Source organism: Clarias gariepinus, chromosome 4, assembly GCF_024256425.1.
Source record: "Clarias gariepinus isolate MV-2021 ecotype Netherlands chromosome 4, CGAR_prim_01v2, whole genome shotgun sequence".
Taxonomy (NCBI): Eukaryota; Metazoa; Chordata; class Actinopteri; order Siluriformes; family Clariidae; genus Clarias; species Clarias gariepinus.
The window spans coordinates 23058813-23083692 of record NC_071103.1 but is presented as its reverse complement, the minus strand read 5'-3'; the positions used below and the strand labels follow the sequence as shown (position 1 = coordinate 23083692).

Sequence of the window (24880 nt, the reverse complement as noted above, 5' to 3'; positions counted from 1 at the left end):
CCCTATTGCTGCTCACAAATGCTCACCACGGAACTAACTGTTGTATAATAGATTATATCAATGTACTGCTTACTATAGATGAGAAACTCGAATCCTTTAACGGACCAGACTCCTTCCTAATCACTCACTAAAAGTATCCGGGTCTCTTGAATCCTTTGAGTGAGGTGAGTCAGTAGAGATTCTGTCTGAATCTTCCTACGGTCCCTCCACTAGAGGGCGCTCACCGAATCTCTACTATCCACCCAATCCTTGGTTCCATGAACACGCTGATTTCCTCAGAGTCCGTGGCACTCAACGTTCCGAGTCGGACAGATCCGCTGTATCCCAGGTTTAGATAAATCAGATATATATCAGTGTGTGTGTGTGTAAGAATCAATATAATACATTAGTTTTATTTTTTAAATTTAGTTACTGGAATAAATCTACTTTTTGACGCTATTCTAATTTATTCAGATGCACCTGTAAGTGCCTTCTTTAGCATTTTTGCGGGATCTGGCACCCCTGGTAGATGTCAACTGGGCATGCGCACGATAACGGCCGCTAAAATTGACCAGTTAGGTCGGTATAGTATACATATGGATTAATTCAACTAGGCCAGTGTTGTGGGTTGTAGTCATATATATTTTTACTCATTGATGTCTTAAAATAAGAGAGTTTTGTAAAAGTGTTTGGTAATGATTGTTGTCTCTCCTCAGTGCTGGCGGCGCGGCCTTCTCAGCCTCGGTGTGGATTTGAGCACTTGGCGGATCGGAGCGCTATAACGCTGCAGGACACCGCGCTGTGGCTCTGCTAAACGCATCTGACGGCACAGATAATAATAATAACAACTGACACAGCACGCTTTTCCCTCTAAATTAAATAAATAAGACTAGCTAGTTGGCTAGTTTGTGCTCTGAATCCTCACTGTGCAGTTTAGCAATGGAAGCTCCACCAGTCACAGTCATGCCTGTTACAGGCGGCACAATTAATATGATGGAGTACTTGTTACAAGGTGAGTTAATTTATGTAATTATATAATAATAAATTGTATAATAATAATAATAAAAGCATCTGCAACGGGATCCCCCAGTTATATTACTGGAGCAGCACATTGTAGTGCAGGCTGCCGTCTTTAACTCCAGTCCTGGAGGACCAGTGGAACACCTAAACACACATACTGAACCTGGTAATGAACAGATTTCTGTATATGAGCAGAAGAATTAAGCTGTTTTGGACACTGGCCCTTCAGTACTGGAATTAAAGACCCCTGGCAGGGGCGGACTGGGACTAAAAAGTGGCTCTGGACTTTGTGGCCCACAGCTGCCCACATTATAATATATTGGCTCATTAATGTAGATATATATATATTTATATAATTTTTTTTTTTAAAGAATAGCAATAAAACCGAAGAGGTAAGCTGAAATAAAAGCAGTAGAAGAATTAGCTCACGCTAGTAAACTAGTTACTTATTTTAATTATTATGGTAGTCAATATTAATTCAAATAATGCTGAGAAACTTAATTTTGAAGTAATATTGACTACCATAATAACTACTAGCACAAGTTAATGCTGCTGCTGATTTTATTCCAGTTTTCCTGTTCAGTTTGATTGCCATTCTTTTTACTCAGCTCTGGTAGATCAGGGGTGAGGTGTTGGTTATCATGAGCAGGCACTGGTTCATCATCACTGACCCTGCCGCACTTGCAGCTTACACTGATGAGTGGTATATCTTACACTGCATCACCATGATAACCCCTGTGAAATGTTCATGATATCTCACAAACAAAAAGGCCAATTTGTCTTTTCCCCATAAAGTGTGCAAATATGCAAAGAAAAAAAAGCAGAAAGGGGAAAATACTTTTCCATTGCACTGCACATGTAGTTAGATTGTTCCACTGGGATGAAACTGTAGCTGGTGGAGTTAAAGCACCTTCAAAATCATACTAACTTTACACTGATCTGAATAACTTTGAATGATGAACTTATTGTTCTTTCCTTTGTTTCTTTGTTTTACAAATATGACCCAATGTATGTTCAGTGAAACTTTATTTACATTTTTTGTTTGTGTTATATTTTTATACTAGTACGTATGTGGGTTTTAAAATTTAATCTCCACTTTAATGAGTCACTGTATTATGATGTAGGATGTGGTGGGCTGCTGGATCCAGCCTCGCTGTCCCTGACCGTAATGTTAGAGCCACCAGAGCCTGTGGAACTGTAACTTTACTTCACACCAGAGGCAGAATCTGTTTATTCGAAGATTTATTGAGTCCACCTTATTTTTTAATGTTGCTCGCGACAGCGTAATAGCCCGTTAATTCATGCTCGTGTACTGATGAGATGGACAAACTGGTCGATGCCCGTTCTTTTATTTGCTGCATTGTCAGGTTATAGTACAAACTTTCGGGGGGATCCGGTACTTAAATCCAACTAAAAACTACTGAAAAGAAAACAAAACTCAGGCTCTATATCCCAGCTTACATGTCGCATTTGCGTTCACACACACACCTCATTACCCTCCAATGCATCTCCCGCACTGGACTACACTACTGTAAACGGCTGTCATAAATCAGCCTCTCTCTCCCACAACAACACGCTCTTTGTCAGCGGCGCCCGTGCGATCGACGCCCTCATGATAAGAAAATAGATGCAATATTATGGTTTCCGTCATTTTTTTAATATATATTTGCATACTGACTGGGTCAGCCTACACTGGCCAGTGGGCCAGCGGGAAAACATCCGGTACTCCAGATGGCCAGTCCGCCACTGACCCCTGGTAGTGGTTTCCTTCCCATGCCCTGTGTGATCCTGCTATGTGTTTATTGCACAGTCTGATTTGAGAACTCGAGTTACTGGCATGCAAAGCCAATATTCTTAACAAGAAAACCCTAATAACCTGAGAAAGAGTGGCAAACCTGTTGAGAACCAGTTGATTTTCTGAAGTATACTGACACCCATAGTTTTATGTAAATGTATGCATTCAAATTGATACTGGTATTATACTATTTGTTTGATTATTTTCAAATTAGGTTAGGTTATTGGTGGCTCAGTAGTAGGATTCTTACCCAATGCCCAAACCCCAGCCACTGGAGGCAGTGCCAGTCCAAAGTCCCAATAAAATGAAGGGGTTGCATCAGGAGGAGCATCCCGTGTAAAACCTTTGCTAAGCTTGTGTGTGTTACCAGGAGCAACTGAAAGACTAACAACATTTTTTAGATTAGATTAGGTTAGGTTAAAAGTGATATTTCCAAAGAAATGTGTGATTTTTGAAAGAACAGGCTGTAGGTCAGTCTAACAGTGGACTGTTCGAAATAAATATAATGTTTAAAGATCTGTTAAGATCTTAACAGTTTCATTCTATGAATTGTCAAGTTGTGGCTGCTTAATTCAGGAAAGACAGTATTAATTACAAAATATTTTAATCAATGTTTAAAAAAATATATATATATTTAATATAATATTAAAAAATAATTTCCTAAAACTGCGTCTATTTACTTAATGCATGTTTTAAATGGGGCATTTAAGTACCAGGGTTGGGATTCTATTGACATGACATATATAAAATATAACATGATAATCTTTTATTAATAGTTGATAAATAATAGTTACAATAAAATATTCAATTACTGTGGGGACATTTGTTACATTCTACCATGTGATTATTATTATTATTATTAATAAAAGGTTATTCAAACAGTGAGCAACTGTGTGTTGGGCAGCCTTGTTGCGGAATATGCAGTGGAAATATATAGTGTTTGGACTGTGAATATGTAGAGCACATGCTGTAAATAGTAAATACAAAATGAGGCGTACATTCATGTTCAAAGGTTAACTCTTAATTTTGTGTTTTATCATAATTAAATATAATAGTAATAATTTGATCATAGCAGGTCACAGTATTAGGCAAATACAACCCTCAGATAAACAACATGAAACTTTTTTCACTTTTCCTTTATTATTATTTTTTAACAAAAGAAGAAAAACGTGAGCAGTACTTCCACAGAATTAAAGAGGGTAAGTTGTAGCGAAGTGCTGATCCTCTGCCCTCGATTAATTGGCCTAGTTTAATTGCCCTCGATTAATTGGCCTGGAGTGCAGACCTCTATAAAAGCAAAGGTTTTGACCGTTTGCTAGTGTGAATCATTCAGGTGTGCCAATGCCAAGAGGAAACGACAAGACAACATTAGAGAAGTAGTTGTTGCTGCAATTGTTCTACAGTGCGAAAGTGAAAAGCATTTGCCAATCAGTTGTCAATCATGAAGGAAATGTATTACTTTTCAGTTATTGCTGCTGGCTGCAGGTGGACCTACAACCTACAATCATGGGGGTACTTGGTATTGCCCACATAATTTTTTTTTCGTTTTGGATTCCTTTTTTTGCACAGTGCAAAATGTTATATGATAATGTTTGTCTGAGATTGTATTTGCCTATTACTGAGACCTGCTATAATCAGATTATTAAATTTCTTTAAATTAAAAGAGGGGGTACTAACTTTTAAACGTTACTGCATATAGTTTTCCCTCCAGTTGGTCTTTGATTTTCTGGATACAGTAAATTAGAATTTAGAATGTTTATTGCTTTATAAAACCTGTTTGACTGATGGTAGTTGGTAATCCAGTTTAAGGATCTATTCTATTACGAAACTACAAAGCACTTTTTGTAAGTCGCTCTGGATGAGAATGTCTGCCAAATGCCTGTAAATAATGTCACTTAGGTCAGTAATGATTCTCATTTGTTTTTCTTTGGGTAGAACATGGTCATATGGTACTGCTGATTTGCTTAAATCAATTGTATGTTGGGTCTGGTGGATGTAATTTTGGAGAGTAAATGAAGTTAGAGATGGTTTTGAGAATGGGAATTGCAAGAATTCACTCTTCAGCGATCCAGTCCACCAGGTAAAATGTATACATGCTTGGGCAGGAATTGCAGGAAAATTTCCATGTGTTCTGTATTACAGTGCTTTGTGTTCAAATGCCATATATACTAGTGCTAAACTATACATTTTGGCATATCTTTATAATATATAGGTTTGCATCCTATACTTAACACTCCTTTTTTTTTTTTTTTTTTTTTTTTTTAATAGGCAGTGTTCTGGACCAGTCCTTGGACAGTCTGCTCCATCGGCTTAGAGGTTTATGTGACAACATCGAGCCAGAAAGCTTTGCTGATCATGAGCTTGTCTACCTTCTGAAAGGTCAGCAGGGAAATCCATTCATCCTGCGAGCCAGACGATCACTTGCTCACCCAACTGCTCCCTGGCACTTACGTTATCTTGGGCAGCCGGAGGTGGGTGACAAGAGTCGCCACGCCTTAGTACGGAACTGTGTAGATGTCGCTGCCTCACATAGCCTGCCTGATTTTTTAAATGAGATGGGTTTTCGAATGGATCACGAGTTTGTAGCCAAAGGCCATATTTTTCGCAAGGGGGCTCTCAAGGTGGTTGTGAGCAAACTGTCCCGAGTACTTGTGCCAGGCAACACGGATAATACTGAACCTTTGTCTCTGTCCTACCTAGTGGAACTTAGTGTGTTAGCACCAGCAGGGCAGGACACGGTGTCTGAAGACATGCGTAGCTTTGCAGAGCAGCTTAAGCCATTAGTACACTTGGAGAAAATTGATCCCAAAAGGCTCATGTAGGTGCCAAAAGCCATTCTGATGTAACTTGAAGTGGCAGCTTTGAATTGTGGCATCACCTAAAATATCAAGTTTTAAAGTAGTAAAGTGACCAAGATTGCAGGATATAGTCTATTTAATTTGCAGCTGGAAAAAATTATCCACGGCAACAGGAGCCTATTTTTGAAAATGATTTATTTTTTATGAATAAGATGCACAATTCTGTATATTGATGTGCTATTTAGTCTTATCAATATCGTGTTAAATGGTTGTAAATGTTATTTTCAGAATAAAAAAAGTGCCTCATTTGGCACTCTTTCTGTTACAGATGTCATTTTTCTGTGTTTGGCTTTTACACTGTTGTTGCACTAGGTGGCTCTCTTACCCTGTTTGATGCTTTTTCCTGTTTCCTCACTGAGTGGCATGTCTTTTATACCTCACAAGTGAGAGATGCAGTTGCTATGGCAATAATTAGATGTGAGATCTGCACCCCCCACCCCCACCACCAGTATCTCTAATTAGCTTTCTCAATTGCTTAATGATACATGGACCTGTGAAAGCTCTCCTTTCTTCCCTGTCAGAAAAGTGCAGATATTTTTTTTTCCTTATCTGCTCTCATCTCCACTATTAACTCATGAGAGCTGACACCAGAGATGGCAGCTAGAGATGAGGCCATTACTCTTTCAGTGCTCCAACTGGGATCCCACTATTTAAAATGTATGAGAGAATTTATCATTAATTTCTGTTTTAGTACATGCACTCATTTGAATGGAGATAGAAATTACTGGAGTGCTCATGTTTGTCTCAGATGAATTGAATTGATGTTGGCTTCCTGTCATGAAGAGGTGGCTTGGGTATGTAGTATGTATGGTTCTGCAGAACTCCGTTTGCCCTATTTCATACCACCTAATGACTTAAAGACTCTAAGCTTTTTTTCCCTTTAAATTTTATACAATTTAAATGTATACTACTATTCTAAAAAAACAGTTTCTAAAATGTTTAAGTTCAGCAGTTATTTTTTCTTTTACTTCGTAAAAACATTATGTTTAGAAATTATTACATATTTTTGGATATAAATTTATATAATGCCTAAAAAAAATAAAAAATAATATTGTACCTGGATAAAATATTAACCTGTGAGCTTGGGGGTATGTTTGTGAGTGTGATAAGTGTTGTGTCTTACATTACTTACTCTTTTAGTGCCTTGTGTGAAGTGTTTTTTATTTTTTATTTTTATTAACAACAGTCAGCTATTTTCAAACTTGCCGCCTTGAACCTCTCAGGCATACATTTCATCTCTAAACTTTTTATGATTTTTTTTCAGTAATCAGTGCCTGTATAGTGTTGCAGGTCCACTTACAGGAAGATAAGAGCTAAAGATTCTTTTGTTTGGTTTGTTGTTAGATACAGAAGGTAGTTTGTGGTGGGCTAAATTCTTGGTACCCAAATCCCTAGAGAATACTGATCTCCAGGTTGCATATGACTCATCAGAACATCTCATACCTGGTCTATGTTTAGCATGTGCAATAACACAATTGTAATTTCCTAAGTAAATGGCACCACACATTGAAGTTTCAGTGGGTGTATTGTGTAACTGAGTATGTCCAAATCGTAGGTGTGTTGGGTGGGGATGGGTATGAATTCATCCTTGTTGATGGAGGTGATTTGTAGGTTTAGGAGTTGGTAACTTTTGTCCCTTGTGGAATGTTTAAGTTCTTTGTATTTTATGCTCAAATGATAGATCTTTTATTGTATCTCAGGAAAACACACATTTACCATCTCATTATTTGAATGATTTCTAAAGTTGGTATTTAATATTAAATAATAGCAAATAATTTTTTTTATTTGCATGCTATAGAGCAAGTTACGTACTTGGTATAGAGTAAGTTTGCATATCATTGGCACTGACTGCTTTGTAAGCACAAATTAGAAGGTGGCTCTTTTTTTAAGAGGAGATATTTGGGCATTTTAAAAAAATCTCACAAATCAAGTGTATTTAAATTGTGTATTATTTAAGGGTTAATTGTTATTAATATTTATTTTATTTATTTTTCATGTGTATGACAAGGGTTATTAAAAACAGATTAAACAGTTGACACAAATGTGATGGTTAATCTTTTTTTCCTGTGCATTTGCTATGGACTGTATGCTGTATAGAGAATATTGTAGAGATTTTGATGGTGAACTCACCATACTCTCTCTTTACAGCAGTGAAAGAACAGAACAAGGTCCAACACAGTGATGTTTCATTTTTTTCACCTTTTCAGATGGACTCAAAGAAAATTGCAGTTTTTCTAATGTGGCTGATGGCTATCAAGCACAGCCAGTGTTTGATCCTTCAGGATATGCGCATATACTGTAGCTGCAATGCTGGTGTAATTTCCTCTATAAAATCAGGGGGAAAAAGAGTACTAAACCACTTCTTTTCTTATCGATGGAGTGGGTCCGTCAAGGGTGCACATTCTGTAACTTACCTAGAAAGATGAATGTCATCTAACTTTAAGGTTTCAAGAATGAATCGCGATCTATTTATATTCCTCAAATACTTTTCTTAAAGTTCCAATAGAGTATAAAGGATTTCCCTGATATATAAAATAAACGCGTTATTGCAAATTCATTGTAATACTTGGTCTATGTAATCCCCCTAAATTCATGTTTCTGTCCAGCATAGTTTTCATATATGTGATTGGACATAATCAGAGGGAGACTTTATGCTCCCTGTACATACATTTGAAGGTACAACTCCAGGGACAAAGAAAGGTGCTGCTTGTTCCTGTAAACGTAGAGGCATACAACTGTGCAAAAATGAATGTGATCGTAAGGAGAGTACTCTGTTCTATGCGACTGCAAGCAGTTTGAGTTGAAGCTTTTAAGTCCTGTCAGTGGCGACCCTTAGGGCATGTATGCGCTTGGTGTGACTATAAAGACCGTGGCTGAGACGTTTGTGGAAACTTCCATCCCCAAAAGCTCATGAGTGTAAATCTGGGATTTGTTTGATGAAGACGGACAGACCATCATCGATCGAAACACCTTAAAGCGTTTGTTCAGCGTTAATCTCCTTCATCGCAGAAGGTGGGCATGGCCTCGCACCCTCCTCACTGGCCAATTATGGGCGAGCTGCGTTTCTTCAACTCCACACCGCCGGTGCGTCATCCATCCTTTTACAAACGCCAGAAGGGCCGAGCGTAGCGGCGCGTGAACGGGATCTCATCGGACCGAAAGTGATACAGCGAAGAGAGGAAGACCTGCTCGTGCGACGAAGAGCACAACCTCCAGCTTTTAAACTACGAGGAGCCTGGACTGGATTTGAGCCACGCAGTTATCTACATGCATAGGCTAATAATGAACGCATGACTGGGCATACTCCACTCAGAAAGAAGAATATCTAATGAAGGGATTTCGCTCTGTTCAGTGGCCGTGGCATAATGATTCAGCGAGCACTTTTCCACTCTTGACCTTCTTAATAGAAAGTGAAGATGCAACTTTTCAGAGCGCTTAAGATAAATCACTGCCTGTGCGCATCCTAGATATCATCTGTTGCTGCAGGCGGTTTAATTAAAACCTCGAGCAGATTACAAAGCTCTTCAAAATCACTCCACACTGGGTTAATCTGGACTGACTGTAGCATGAGTGGGCTTAGTAGACGTCTTTAACTGTTCGAAAAATGGAATGTCTAATGCTGTCTAATCGAAGATTGTTCCGGCGTGTCGCTTTTTGAGAGCTGCCAGTTCGAGATGCCGTGTTTCTTCGCCTGCCGGTTCACTGTAATCACACTGAAGTAGACGTTTCGGCTCAGGTGACGGTCAGGGTGGACGCCGCGGAGTCACGCTTCCATCGAATTTACTGCTGTGGACGATGATGGTGGAGGACGAGGAGCTGGACGCGCGTGCACTTGACCTCGACACGGACTTGGAGCCGCGCAGCCGGCCGCGCTCGTGCACCTGGCCGCCGCCGTGTTCCGAGGACTTCCCTGCGGGCGCAGAGCTCAGCGGAGCTCCTTGTCCACTGCTGAAGACGGAGACCGAGATCGGGCCGCCCTGTAGATCGGGGAGGAAGAGTGTGAATCCCGCCGAGGTGAAGCGCGAAGCCGGAGGCGCGCCGTTGCCGTGTCTGAGCGGCGCTGCGCTTGATGTCGCCGGGCAGCTGCGCAAAGCCAAGTCCTCACGACGCAACGCGTGGGGGAACCTGTCATACGCGGACCTGATCACCCGCGCGATCGAGAGCACCCCCGAGAAAAGACTCACCCTGTCGCAGATATACGACTGGATGGTGCGATACGTACCTTATTTTAAAGATAAAGGAGACAGCAACAGCTCGGCCGGATGGAAGGTAAGACGCACGTGCACGCGTACTAGGCTGCTTTAGGCTGCAATCACCAGACCTGTGTATGAAACAGCTACACGCTAGCCTGCAACTCTAATGCGTTTTTTTTAGTTACTAAGAGAGTTAGTTTTTATAAACTACTCCGACATCAGCTATAAAGAGCATTAGAAGTTTGTAGCTTGTTCTTCTTGAGCATAATTGAGCAATACTGTGAAGTTCAAGGAGCCAAAATCATTTATAATAATAGTAGAGTAGTAGGCTATCATCATCACACATTCCAGTATCCACAAATCAAACTGCCCTATACCTAAGCACATTTGACCAAGTCTTTAATACATTCCAGATCAAGTTGTGGCATAAGACAACTTTCTTCTTTTTATAGGCATATATTATCAGTCATATGTGTTCTTTTTTTTAAATGTTTTTTTCATTTGTTTTAGATGTCCGACTCCAAACTCATCATCATTATTACTATTATTCTTCAACACAAATGAATATATCGAGTGGAATAATCTATTGTGCTTCCCAGAGCTAACTACACTAGATAACTTATAAGCGGAGTGCTAAGAATTATACAAGCCAGTCATTAAACAACAATACAGTAGCTAACCAAACTACATAATTGCAGTGTACACACTTTCTTTGACTTTCTTTGAATAGTTTAACTACGGAATGATCTAGTTACCAAGCTACTCTACAACTTTAATTCAAATAAATTAGAAGTTTCCTTTTTAATGTATGCTTTAAATAAGCATGGTGTTTCTAATTCCATCTTTATTTTTCTTTATTTACTTATTGTTATTATTATTATTATTTAATTTTTAATACTGTATATCATTCTGTACTTTTGGGCATCTTGAAATCCAAGTTTCATTTGTATGGAACTGTTCTAAATGTAAATATGATTAAAAACCCTATGTAATAAATGAGCCTTGGGAGATTCCACAGGACACCTGAGTACTAGATACCAGCCCACATGCATGCATTATGTCCCTAAAGTTGCCCAGGATTGCTCATGTAGCCTCCCTCTCTCTTGCAGCTTAGTCATGCTGACAAGGGTCTGTCTGTTTACTATTATTAAAATATTGCTGATAATAGCAAGCATTTAATGTAAAATATAAACATTCAAATTTAGCCGTGGCTTACTTTGCTGTAAGCATGATATCTATTCCATTACCTTTCATTCATTTACAGTAAAATCAGGCTTACATTTAGTCTGTTTACTTTCTGTCAGTAGTGATAGCTTGACTGTTCTGAAAATGTCCACTGATGGGAGACAAATGCGCATTGAAGACCCAACCATGACCACAGCACTGTGGCATACCACTCTGTGGGCTGTGGGAGAAAAAAAAAAAAGAGTTGAGCAAAAATCCAAATGCATAATATTCAATGGACTTGTAGTTTCCCTCTGCTTAGGCACCTGGGTCTGTTGCAATGTTATCAAGCTTAAACAATGTGTGCTTAGGTGTGTCAACAGGTGTCTGAGCTCCATTATCCCTTTGCTGTGACAAGACACTGTGCTAGTTAGCCACAGAATGGCCTCCATATCTTTAGCACTACTGTCCCAGTGCAGGCTTGCGTAAGAGCAAATTAAGGGGTTTACCACAATCACGGTTAGTCTCCTGCTGCAGCAGTTTTTAGAGCTTGTCCAGACATAGCCTGAGCCCAGGTAATAAAGGTGATTAGGTGTGCTGTTAAAAGCACACTTGTGCTCAGTTATAGATGTGACCCTTTTCTGGTAGAAATATTATAAATAGTGTCTCAAAAATTTACCCTAAACAGCCATATAGACTGTATACTATAGAGATCTTTTAAACTGACATTTTCCAAGTACTGTTGACTAACACACTCCCTTTTGTGATGAGTACCTCACTGGTGATTTATCAGTGATCATTTATCATCGTTAAATAACACCAAATTACTCCCTGAACTCCTTCTGTTGCAGCTTATGTATGATTAGCACTTGAAAGGCAATGGAATTTATTCACTATAAAAAAAACCACTTTAAAATCATCTTTAAAAGCAACACGCAAATAGCAGTATAAAAAGCCATTCTAGGAAGTCTAATAAGGTTTTGGAATATTTTACGTGATAGTGTGAACCCTGCCAGTGAACAAGTATGTATTATGACATTGCTTGTGTGGGGGGGGAAAGGTGTTAAATAATTTCATCATGCAGATTAACCTTTGTCCTTGTGCTCTAATTTAGTAAGTCCGGTTCTGTTTTTTCTGTTTTTGTGTACAAGAACCTGTAATCAGAAGTAACCTCATCAGATGCATGTTTTCTGTTTTTTTTGTTTTACATGTACACAGGTTGAGAGAATGCAAACATACAGGTTAGCAAAGCACTCAACCATATTCCTGAGATTTGAGCTGAGAATCTTTGGGTTACTTGTATAGACCTTTATCCACTGTGCCAGTATTCTGCTTGTGGTGTAATTATGTGACCATGTGTTGGTTGAGTCCTACTGACACTGCTAAGAAAGTGGTGTCATATTCTGTAGACGTGTGTGTAGGGGGATTCTCTGATCAGTGTGACAGCATGCCATCACTGCGGATTATGTGCTGCTCAGATGTTTTTATTTTTGTGTACAAGGGCATGTTTGAAGGAAAGCATTTAAAAGAAAAAAAGTACACCTTGATTTTTGTGGCTACAGTATTTGCGAGAATGCAAGGGTCAGATAAGCTAATTGCTTTCATTGCAGTGTACTGTGATGGCTTTCCTTGCAAATATCTTAATTCTTTTTTTGCCTTAAGCACGTGTGTGAGAGAGACTGAGAGAAAGAGAGAGACGGTGCGAGTGATGGAGTATATGAGTGTCTGACCGCAGGTGTTCTGGTGCCAGGGGATTGCAAGTCAGGTCAGATCGTGTGCCAAGCAGTCAGTCAGACGCTCTAATCTGAAGTGACGAGAGCGTTATTTATAACGTGTCTTTAGGTACGAGCACAGGCCAGCAGTGCAAAGGGTCAGCAGCCTGCTACTGCATGCAGTCAAAACGTGCAAGTGATGGAGTAAGAAGAGAAAGACTGAGATAAGAGTATAAGGAGTCTATTCTAAATATTACAATTATTTAATCTCTAATATAATAAGATGCATTAATTGGTGATGGTACAATTCTAAAATTTTAAAAATTATAAAAACATAATATAGAATGTTCATTATTATTTTTCAGTGTTTGGGCAAATTTTCCTTTTGCCGTTTTGTTTTACTATACCCTGAAGTCCATGCTTTATGGTGTAGTATTTATGAGTCATATAAATCATGGTCCTTGTAAATGGACTCTTAGCACTCTGAAGTGGTTACACTGTGTGTAAGTGAAACTCTGAGCGCATTCTTAAGGGCAGGAATTGCAGATAAAAGAATTTATCCATATTTTATTTGTGCTCGTAAGCAGAGTTGACAAACGATGATAAAGTAACACACTGAGATTCAGATTCTGGTGATTAAAATTATGTTGAGATTATGTCATCTCCTGAGGTTATCTACCTTGTATGAAGGGGAATACCAGTGGCTGCACTGGATTCATCCAAGCCATGACACATAGCCTTCAGCTTCACATGGCTTCTCACAAGTCTTCAAAGCCACACATGGTGCACAGATTAGACAGGATGTTGCAGAGCCAGAGCAGAACTCGGACTCAAATCTCTGTTCTCTGCTGTCATAGAATATTTCAGTTATTCATGCATATTTCATCTGTGTATAATTTGACTGGATTAGTGTAGACTAGAGTAGTCTTGATAAAATGCAGTTTTCTCTTTAGCCCTAACTTATTAGTTATGTATATTATAGATAACTAATGTGTACTGTGTATGCCATTTACTGCTGATTCTTCCTTCCAATTTTAAAATGATTGCATTGGAGGGTGTGTTGGGTCTTCTCAGATTTTATGTTTTTTTTAAGCTGTTTGTATTTATGAGCATAAAGTGGACAGAATAACACATGTCCATGCTTAGCTTGCACCCATAACCTGGAGATGGAAAGGCAGAATGCAGGCAGAGAGGGCTGCCCATGGAACCAGGACTTAAGTTGAAGTGACTGTTTTGGCCATAGTTATCTTTGGGCACTTGCTGTATATGGAGTGTTATAATGTGCAAGGACAATAAACTGCATTGTGTGCAAATTCCAAGAGACCAACAAACAGAAAAACGTGTGGGCGCATGCCAACCAGATGGTGGTACGCAGACCCCTGAGGTACACCGGACCCACAGAGCCATAAGTGTAGGCCTTGCATGCAGCTTGTCGGCTTATTTTTTTTTCTGCCTTACACCCTGTTCATGCGCAGGCAGAAGTGTGAGAGCCTTCATAGAGAAGAAAATATGTAGTGCTTCAGAATGGTTTTGGAAAGATCTGTCCAGTTATCCAAAGTATTACTCAGATCATGATGATTCCAAACATCTTATAAAACTGTAATGTGCTCTTCACCTTCTGAGTCAAGTAAACTCTTAAAGAGGATTTTATGGCTAGATGCCATAGAGAGGTCAGGATATGTTTTCAGCTAAATAAGAAGCAAGGACAAGCTGTTCAGCTTTGGAAGGAGGATGATTTTGATAATGCCCGAATTTAGTTATCAGGTGCTACTTAAAGGCATTTGGGTGTTCTATGGATTAGAATGAAATATAAATTTAGGAATCTGAAGCAAGTGAAAGCATAAGGCATAAAAACAGCATAGCAAACAGACAGAAAACCCACAAGGCCACATTACAACATTTCAGCTGTGTGTTACATGTAGAAATCTCTGTGATCTTCTGACGTATTTTTGAAGGTCCCATCTCTCTTTTTTTCATGACCTTTCTCACAGTTCATCTTAAAGTTTTCTTTTATGCGTGAGCATTATGTGGATCTTAAATTCTCTGGACATTGAAGTGTGTGTGTGTGTGTGTGTGTGTGTGTGAGAGAGAGAGAGCGAGAGAGAGAGAGAGAGAAAGTCTATTGGATGTGCTGAGTTACCTACCTACCTGTGTGTGTGTGTGTGTGTGAGTGAGAGAGAGAGAGAGACACTCTGAGTGCATGTGTGTTTATGTGTGTGCACTTGCATTCATGCGAATGTCTGTGTTTGCGAGTGCGTGTGTGTGTGCGCATGTGCGTGTGTGTTGATGGGCTCAGTGGGAGACTGGGTCCTGGGGGAATAACTCTCGTTAATAATTCAGACGAGGCTCATTATCAAGGCAGTGCAGATTTCTCCCTGATTTCACCTTAATTGCAGGCAGCCTGCTCCACTCAGGCAGTCTGTAGTCACGCTGTGCTCTCTCACTTTCTCTCTCTCTCGCTCACACTCTCTTTACCTCTTTCTCATTGAACAGACTCAAATTTATCTACATATATGCAGATTTAGAATGAAACCCTGTGTGAATAAAATTAACAGTGTTGCCTCTAATTGGAGGGTATCTATATTATTGTACATTTATATAAGGATCACATTTTTAAATACATAATGACCATTATTATGATGTCATATGATTAGTAATTAACAAATTAGCACTAAATAAAATGGTAATGCTTAGTAATTGGTTGTTAGTCTAATCAATAACTGGATAGAATTGATGACCCGTGAGGAATGCCTGAGGCTTCTTATCTTTTCTGGCAAAGCTCTTTTAGCCCTGGAATGTAATCATTTTTGTTTTATTTCAAAGTCTTGTCTTCAGTAAAATCTGAAGCAAAATACATGGTGTTCATGTCCGCATATTCAGCACTACGTTTTCTGTAAAGCAGCACACATGCACAGAAGTACAGTTTTTGAATATTAAGGTACACTTTATACACTCGAGAATTTTTTCATTCTCTGATTTTGGCAACCACAAGAGAGAATATTCAGTCATGCGTATATGTGGCAAAAGGCTTTCAAGAAACCTTATTTTCATGATGGTCTTTTCTTATCTCTCATGGACATGAACTAATGATGCACTTACACACTGCTTACCAAATTAAGACTGTACATGCAGATCAAGTCCTCTGTGTGTGTGTGTGTGTGTGTTTTCTTGACCTGCTTTTTTGCATACAGTAGATTATGTAGAAAAATACTAAAATACTGTAACAATCTGCGAAGTGGCAAAAGAAATAGTTTTTTTTATGTAACAACCTGAGCAGCAGCCTCCTTTCCCCTCTTGTATGTTATCAGCATCACCATGATTTCTCACTGGTTCATGCCAACATTAGATGTTTTTTTTTTTTCATGGTTGAATGATTGATACTGAAGCTACTGTGTGGCTTAACAAACAAAAAAAGAGGACTCAACTGAAAATGAGTGCCAAAATGAGGGTTGGGTTAAGAATTCACAGTACACGCTGGTTCACAGTACAGTACAGTATATGTGTACGGAAATCATAGCTTCTGCTCTTTATCTCTAGTGGCCTATGAAAATACTTCACATGGTAAAATGTCATGGTATTCCGAAATAAAAGCTTCTCTGAGACTGAAATTTTAAATGTGTTTACACCCAGAAATAGAAATAGAGGAAAGAAAAAGAAATCACAAATATTAATTGATACTATTGGTTAGCAATTAAAATAATATTTTACTAAATTACTTGGAGACAGTTTAGTGAAACACAACTATTAAGTGGCACGGTGTTGTAGAGGTTAGCACTGTTGCCTTGCACCTCCAGGGTCCGGGTTTGATTCCCGTCTCTGTGTACATGGAGTTTGCATGTTTCTCCTTGTGCTTGGTGGGTTTCCTCTGGGTACTACGGTTTCCACACACAGTTCAGAGATATGCATTTTAGGCTAATTGGCGTTCCCAAATTGACCGTAGTGTGTAAATGAGTGTGTATACATTATGTGTGTGTGTGCCCTGTGATGGATTGGCCCCCTGTCCAGGGTGTACCCTGCCTTGTGCCCTAAGTCTCCTGGGATAGACTCCAGGTCCCCGCGACCCTGAATACAGGATAAAACGGTATAGATGGTGGGTGAGTGAGTGAGTGAACTATTAAGTGTTGCGCTGGGCAGGTAGTAGTCTCTTATAACAAACATTTTTACAAATAAAATATATATAATGCTTTATAAAAATATAATAATTCCAAATATATCAGTAAAATATATAGTTGTGCTATATATATATATATATATATATATATATATATATATATATATATATATAAATATATATATATATATATATAATATTCCTTTGTACTTCTGTTAGTACTTGAGTTTAATTTGTGATAATCACAGCTTACTCCTTCTTACAGTGTCTTCTGTCCTCTTAGACAAAATGAGGGAATTACTTTCATTCTTTCTTCCCAGACTTCCACAAGATGTTAATCAGTCCAACTACTTATGTAGTTGTGAAATTACATGTCATGTGTCCACAGTATTTTAAATCCTCTGCATTCTTGGCACAACATTAGCACAAGAGGCAGTTTTGCCATGGCTAACTACAAGTGCATCCCAAGTTCAGTCACAAGGTTTGAAATTATACCAAAGTTCAGATTCCATGTACAACATTACTGAGCTCCTCTGTGCCCATTGCCAGCTAGGTTCTAATTATCAGCATGTTAGTACTCACATGAACTCTTGTGTATCAGGGAAAGAATGTGGAAATCTGAGAAAGTGTGAAATGATCGTAGCAGCTTGACAGCATGCTTTTGGGAGCGAGCTGAGATGTGTGGATTGATTCAGACCCAGCGACATGGCTTTCGCTCCTAGGCTGCTGCTGAGCGCTGATTGATGGCTATTAATGTGTCCTGTGAGGAACCTGAGGTGATTTATGCCTTAGAGAGTGCCATATCTCACGCTGCTCTCCTTTCCAGTTGAAGCATACTGACAGGCTTAGGAAGGCTATGCTCACTCGCCAAGGTGGTGTGCAGCTCTCCTGTGTCATGGAATTCGTGGAGCCTCGGTTCATAAGAGTACCTGAACTGAAGCTCTGATTTAGGATCAGCTATGACCCCATCTGTTCAGGCATCATTCATTATGTGCACAGTAGCCTAACTAGAGCAGAAATAGTGCATCAGTTCAGATCCCATACTCCAGTTGCAGGAGTGGGAGAGGAATATGAAGTGTGACATCTCAATGTCAGTCTCTACAGTAAAGGGCAGGGCAAGGAAGGGGGGTTTTGGCTGTGTTTAATATGAGAACTGCTTACCCTTTCTCATGGGTTGAAAATAATGTGTGCATAGAAGGCCACAAGAGCATGTGTATAATCGTAGACCTATTGGACAGTTTAAACAAATATCTTCTGACACTTGCTGTATAGATGGAGATTTGTACTCCTGTCTTAAGTAAGTGTACAACTAAAAATAGTTGGCTGGTAACACATTTAGAGTAACCAAAATAGAGTGTCTGGTTCAAGTGTCTGGTCCACAAACTATTCACTTTCCTGGCCAGCTAGTTCAAACATTTGGTAAATATTCAGTTATCTTCTATATGTTTTATATGTCAACTTGAACATGGCATATGTTGAATACTATCAACAAACCAAGACACTCAACATACTATAAGATTCCCCATACTTTATCTTAAACAAGATTAGCTATTTGTGATTACTTCTTTTATGACCCACAAGGCCAATCCCCACCATGCAAAATGGTAATCCTACAATCTGCTCTATTTTGTGTAGCAAGCAGTTTGATTTTGTTTTATGTATGTGTAAGAGCAATATTTAGCAGTACTAGTGGGTTGTGGATGTGGCATGTGGTCAGACTTTAGTAAGGGAGTATAGTAGGAGCCAATGTTAGACCTATTATGAGTGGGACAGCTTTTGGCGTAGGAGGTGTAATGCACTGGAAGTGTCTCAACTGTGGTTTCACAATTTTACAAGGTTTGCTTCTTACGGATTTCATGTGGTCACTAGGTAGCGGGAGTCTGTTTCATAAGCAGTAGGTCACTGTTTGGCCAGAGTGATGGTGAAGTTATTGGAGGGACATGGGGTTGAGACGTGGCAGTCCTATGCGGATTTGTGTGTCAGCATAGATGAAAGTAGGTCAGGATCAGAGCATATGTTTAATATTCTGACCATGTGAATGCTAAAGTCTGAGACGGCAGATAGCCTGTCATGAACTCAGCCTGTTTTTCTCCATTTCTATTCATCCCACAGTTCCCTCTCTCCCTCAATATCTTAGGCTAGTAGTCTCCTGTGGTTTTTCTGTGGCACTTTTTCAGTCTCCCAATCTTCATCTTTGTGTTTGTTTCCCCCTCTCATTTAGCATTCTTCTAGCTATTTCTGTGTACTTGAAGAATCTATAAATCCCTGGCTCATCCATCTTCTTCATTCCATCCAGTCGTTGGTCAGTTTCTTTCAGTCTCACTCCACTGCTTTCAGTGTCTTTTCGCTGTCTGCTGGTTAGTGTGTAACCTCGAGACCCTTGCACCTACTGTGCCACAACTGCCTCACTACACCTACAACTCTTTTCATGAATGACACTTACGGACAGCTCTTGACAGAGTGCAGATATTTTCAGTGCTCTCTTTCTCTCTCTCTCTCTAACCCTGAGACTCACCTCAGTTTATGCCTAAATGTGTTTTGGTGACCTGGTAGAGCACAGTGACAGAAAGCAGCCACATGTTGCAGGCTCAAGGAATCTGGCATCCTACTACTGTCCTCAGGTTTTCAGTGAAAGCTTTCAGTTTTAGGGCTCTAGCCTAGGATTAAATATAGTTTCTGCGACTTTTATTTCCCGTTGAGAGAAAGGCGGAGTAAGAAGAAATGGAAAGAGAGGGATGTGGATAGAGTTGCAGGTAAGGGAGAAGGAGGGAAATGGCACACTTCAAATCAAGTGTATATCCATTAGTGTGCACACACACGCGCATGCACACACGCACACATTATGGCACATCTACACACTTGCTCCCATCAGGCACTCACTAGTTGAAATGTGCATGGTTTGTACACCAGACAACCAGATTGCTAAGCTTCCTGGATAAATCAATAATTAGATGAATGCAATAATAGCTCATAAGAGAAAGGCCTCTCGATTAAGCATAAAATGGGTGATTGGCATGAAGTGATGGAGCTGCAAGGAAGAGTGGTATTTTGGGAATGCATAGTCTCCATTATGTTGGAAAAACCATGGCTTGAGAATGGCAGCATGAATTTGTGCAATCGTAATCTATCATCCCCTACCAATCAGGTTAGTGAAGTCATTTTCTAATTCCCACAAATGATTCAAACACAAAGGCTGATTGGGAAAAATAGTTTTCAGACTATTTTTCAGGCTTGTGAAGTGCAGAATCGTCTTTTTTGTGTGCTTGCTTTGTGCGTGTTTGTGTGTTGATTAAGTGTATAAAGGAAGATGAAAAAGAAAGCATGGCTTATAGCACAAGGGAATGTGGAATTGGAACAAGACCAGTATTTTGCCGCCATGAACTAGGGACAGTACAGATGAGATGCAGGTCCATCTGAATGTGATGTGAGTTTTTAAAGATGATCTGTGTACTTGTGTCTCAAAAAGTTACTTCAGTCGCCTGTGTTTTGGTACCTGCTAGATCGTCTAAGACGAAACTGAATGGGATTATGTGTGAATGTTTTGATAAACATTTTGTTCCAGATCATCAAGAGAAGGCATTATATGTATGCACAGTATGTATGCATAGCTTTTTAAGTTTTTCACATTGTATTATATTTATTAAAAAAATAAAGACTGAAACATCGAGTTTATATAAGTATTCAGACCCATCACTTAGTACTTGGTCAAAGCACCATTGGCAGCAATTACAACCTCAAGTCTGCTTGTGAATGATGCTACAAACGTGGCACACCTTTTTTTTTGGATGTTTCTTTCATTTTTCTTTACAGAATTGTTTAAGCTCAACCAGGTTGAACAGTCAGGACCAGTGCACAGCAATTTTTAGAACTATAAAAGTCCATTCCAGCCTGAGATCCTGAGGATAATTAATGCTTTATTTAGGATAGCTCTTAATTTTATCTGCAATTTTCTCTCTACATTGACTAATCTCCCAGTCACAGTCACAGAAAAATATCCCCACAGCATCTCTACAAGGGAACTCGGGATTTAATTTATAATGATTCTTAGGTTCTTAGTTACCTCTCTGACCAAACCTCTTTATTCTGGCTTTCTCAGTTTAGTTGGGCGGCCACGTCTGAAAAGTCTGATGGTTGTTCCTTAGACCTGCCAACAAATCCTTTTTTTATTGGACTATCTACAGATGATTTTTTCAACCTCATGGATTTGTTTTCACACCGACATGCCGAAACTACTGTAAGACCTTACATAGACAGGTGTGTGACATTCCTAATTATGTCTAATGAAGTCAATTAGGTACAGATGGACTCCAAGTTGTAGAAGCATCTCAAGGACCACTGATAGGTGTGGGATACTCAATTGCAAGTGTCAAAACAAAGGGTCTGATGTAAATGGTATTTACTTGTGTAAATGGGATATTTCTTTATAGTTTTTTGTTAATTTATTAAAAAAACAGAGTATTGTGTGTAGAATAGTGAGAAAAAAAGTGAGATACACTTACATTTTAAGATTTTAAGAACTAAGAGTGTGAACTATAACAAAATGTGGAAAACTTAAAAGGTTTGAAAAGATTGGCGGATAGGCCTTTCTATTATTGCCAACATTTACTTTTCTTTGGTGACTTGTGCTGCATTGGCTTTTCTCTGGTACTGGACAGACAGGCTGGTCTATAATTGATCATTGTGTGCCAATGATCCTGTCACCATTTTACTAGTGTGTAGATAGTCATCAATATGAATGTTTTGTGCAGTTATGTTATGGATAATTGGTGTATGGATAAATGTGTGTGTTGCCTGACCAAAAAACAGGTTGCACATGCTAAGATTTAATTCACAAACCTTTAATTCCTCATGCTCCCAGAAACATTTTTTTTTTACAATTTGTGTCCTCAAATATGCCTGTGCCATCAGGAAAAATTCCTAGATGTGATAAACCTGGTCATTCAGTACATTCAGGCTGACTTCATTTTATTTTCACATAACGTTGCTGAGCCAACTGATGCAACGCTAGATCATAACACTGTCTCCAGAGGCTTGTACAGTGGGAACTCTGCATGATTGGTGCACCGCCTTATGCACTTCCCTTCTTACCCTGATGCACCCATCGCTCTGGAATAGGGTCAATCGGAACTCATCAGACCATATGACTTTTTTACATTGGTTTAAAATCCAATCTTAATGCATTAACAAGTGGTTTTCTCATGGCTACACTAGCTGTTAAGTCCCAATTCTGTGAGTTTTAATCACACTGTGTATTTATGGAAATGCTCTTACTAGCACTATTAAGCATAATTATGTTTTTTATTGTTGTTTTTATGTTTAAGTGTGTAAATGATATCCATTCAAGATTTTTTTTAATACAAAGGACATTTTTGATAATGTGTTAAAGGGTTGTTAACCCAGTTTGAGTAATTTCAATATATTGAAAGAGAGAGACAGAGAGATGTACAAACAGGAAGCAGTCAAAAAAATTTGTATCATCATAACCCATAACATGCCCATAACATGGTAACAACTCAATGCATTTAGCCATGTAGACATGGTGAAGACAATGTAAAATTCAAACCAATCATCAGAATTGGGGAAAAATGTTGATTTAAGTGATTTTTAATGCTGCATGGTTATTTGACCCAAACAGGCAGGCCCAAGTATTTCAGAAACTGCCAATCTACTGGGAGTTTACAGCCCTCCATAGAGTTTACAGATAATGGTCTAAAAAAGAGAAAACATCCAGTTAGCAGGAGTTGTCTAGGGGAAACTGCCTTGTTGATACCAGAGGTTACAGGAGAATGAACAGGCTCGGTCAAACTGATGGAAAGGCAACAATAACTCAAATAACATCTCATTACACTAAAGTATGCCGAAAAGCATATCTGAACACTCAATATATCTGAACACTCAATATGCCAAACCTTGAAGCAGATGGGCTACAGTAGATCACACTGGGTACCACTCCTGTCTGCTAAAAACACAAAACTGAGGGTACAATTCACATGGACTCACCAAAAATGACAAATCTTAATTTCTTCTATGATGTAGTAATATAAGGATCAGTCTTTAATGTAAACTACATGAAAGCATGGATCCATCATGCCTTATACCAATGGATCAGGCTGCTGCTGATGTTGGTGCAATGGTGTGTTTGCACACTTTGGTCTGTTCCAGTATTGTTGCTGAGCATTTCCATTCCTTTATGAACACAGTATGATGTGCCATGGAGAATGTGCCTTGTCGAGAAGCTAGAATCATCTCAAACCTGTTTCTTGAACATGACAATGCTTTCACTGTACTCAAAAACGTCCACAGTCACCAGCATAAAATCCAACAGAACACCTTTTATTATGTGGTGGAATGGGAGATTTGCATCATGGGTATGCAGCTGATAAATCTGCAGCAACTGTCTGAAGCTATCATTTCAATATTGACCAAATTCTCCAAAGAATGTTTCCAGCACCTTGTTGAATATACATCATAAAGAATTAAGGCAGTTCTGCAGGAAAAAAGCGGGGTCTGACCCAGTACTAGCAAGGTGAATATGAGGGGCATCCAAGTCAAACCAGGATTTGTTGGATAAAGGTGTAAAACTGACTGACATTCACACATCCACAGTACACTGATGAGACTCTTAGTTGCAGAAGAAACTTTTGAATGGTGCAAACATTATAAATAGGCTGTATGTCCGTTAATGTCAATCCTGGCCAAGGTGGCTCTGAGCCCACTGCATCCATTTAGCGAGTGAAGCACCTTATCCTTGACAATCTCTGGATAACAAACCACCAGAAGAGATACATCTGTCTGTGGGAACGGTCATTTTTGAACCCCACTTGCACATTACAGAAACTTTGCTGGGAGTTAATGTCACATCCCCTATATATTCCTGATCTCACTCTGAGCGATTTCCTTGGGAGTGGGATTAATGGGGTTCTTGGGAGTCCAGCATTTCAGCCAGATCATGGCTCTGTCATACTAAGAAAAATTTCTACCATCTCTACCATGGTTTTAGAATTAGGGGTGTGTCTTGAACAGCCCTAATACATACTGCTTGGCCAAAAAAAGTTACCATATTTAACCCTAACTGATGGAGTGAGTAACTTCTCATTTCTTAAACAACCATGTCAGAAGACATATAAACTCAGCAAAAAAAGAAATGTTCCTTTTTCAGGACTGTGCTTCAGGGTGCATTAGACATCATTTTCACACATGTATTGGCCACCATAGAGTCCAGAATATTGGGATGTCCTAGAGTAGGCTTCACACAGCGGTCCGACTCTCCCATAACTCTGGATAGAAATAAATGTTGTGACATTGCATTAGTTTATCAAAATGGTGCCACAGTGAATGTGTGCTGTAATCAAAGCAAAAAAAGCACTTTAATAAAATATTTGAGTTTTTGACTTACAAGTTTTGCACTACAAGGTGTAAAAAAAAATATATATATAAATAATAAAATTTAGCAAAGAAGAAAAGGCAGAGAATTGAGCACAGTAAAAAGGATAAGGGAGACATGGGGAGAAGAGGAGAGTCACAAGAAGCTGTGATTTGGTGTAAGCTCAGGACAGCGATATATGAAAGGATAGAGGGATGAAGGGAAATGGGTGGTGGAGACAGGCTGGTATAAAGTGAAAGGGGAGGAGAGTGATGATTGCGTGACTGAGAGGAAAGTGCATAGCTCTGTGTGTAATGCTCTCAGGTTGGATATTAAGAGGAGCATGCCTGCCTCCTTTCTAGTCCACCCCTCTCTCTCTCTTTCACTCTTTTCCCCTCTTTTTCCCTCCCTCTACCCCTTTCTGCTCCCTATCCATCTGCACTAATGATCCACACTCCCTGCCACACGGCCAGGCTGAGTGATGCCCACTGACAGTATCACTCAAGCAGAAACATTGCAGTTGCTGGCCAGGAGACGTTTCTCTCTCTCTCTCTCTCTCTCTCTCTCTCTCTCTCTCTCTCACACACACACATACACGCATACACACAGAGTCAAAATGCACCCACATTGACCAATTCCCATGTTTCTCAATGACAATACTGCATTAGGGGCTGTTGCAATAATG

At 39.3% G+C, this 24880-nt stretch overlaps 2 protein-coding genes across 4 annotated transcripts in view; both read left to right on the top strand.

Moving 5' to 3' along the window:
* Window positions 1–302: 302 nt before the first annotated feature.
* Window positions 303–5917, top strand: med18 (mediator of RNA polymerase II transcription, subunit 18 homolog (yeast)). 3 transcript variants are annotated; one of them, XM_053493717.1, is made up of 4 exons: window positions 303–328; window positions 454–558; window positions 696–991; window positions 5063–5917. In XM_053493717.1, exons 3-4 carry the CDS (start codon window positions 919–921, stop codon window positions 5614–5616), a joined length of 627 nt encoding a protein of 208 aa, XP_053349692.1. In that variant the 5' UTR covers window positions 303–328; window positions 454–558; window positions 696–918; the 3' UTR covers window positions 5617–5917. The 3 variants fall into 3 exon arrangements, with proteins under 3 accessions (XP_053349692.1, XP_053349695.1, XP_053349693.1); XM_053493720.1 differs by lacking the exon at window positions 454–558 and having other exon boundaries at window positions 310–328; XM_053493718.1 differs by lacking the exons at window positions 303–328; window positions 454–558 and adding an exon at window positions 582–602.
* A 2904-nt stretch (window positions 5918–8821) lies between these two features.
* The window catches only part of foxo6a (forkhead box O6 a), a 31679-nt gene continuing 15620 nt past the window's right edge, over window positions 8822–24880 (top strand). Inside the window, exon 1 of the mRNA XM_053494852.1 lies at window positions 8822–9921. Coding sequence (XP_053350827.1) covers window positions 9448–9921 — 474 coding nt within the window. The 5' untranslated portion in view covers window positions 8822–9447. The remainder of the gene's footprint in view (window positions 9922–24880) is intronic.

What these genes read in the sequence shown, in the direction of transcription:
- med18 (XM_053493717.1), top strand. Translation starts at nt 919, where the DNA reads ATGGAAGCTCCACCAGTCACAGTCATGCCTGTTACAGGCGGCACAATT. An exon ending in GATGGAGTACTTGTTACAAG is followed by an intron (nt 992 to 5,062) that starts GTGAGTTAATTT and finishes TTTTTTTAATAG; the next exon opens with GCAGTGTTCTGGACCAGTCC.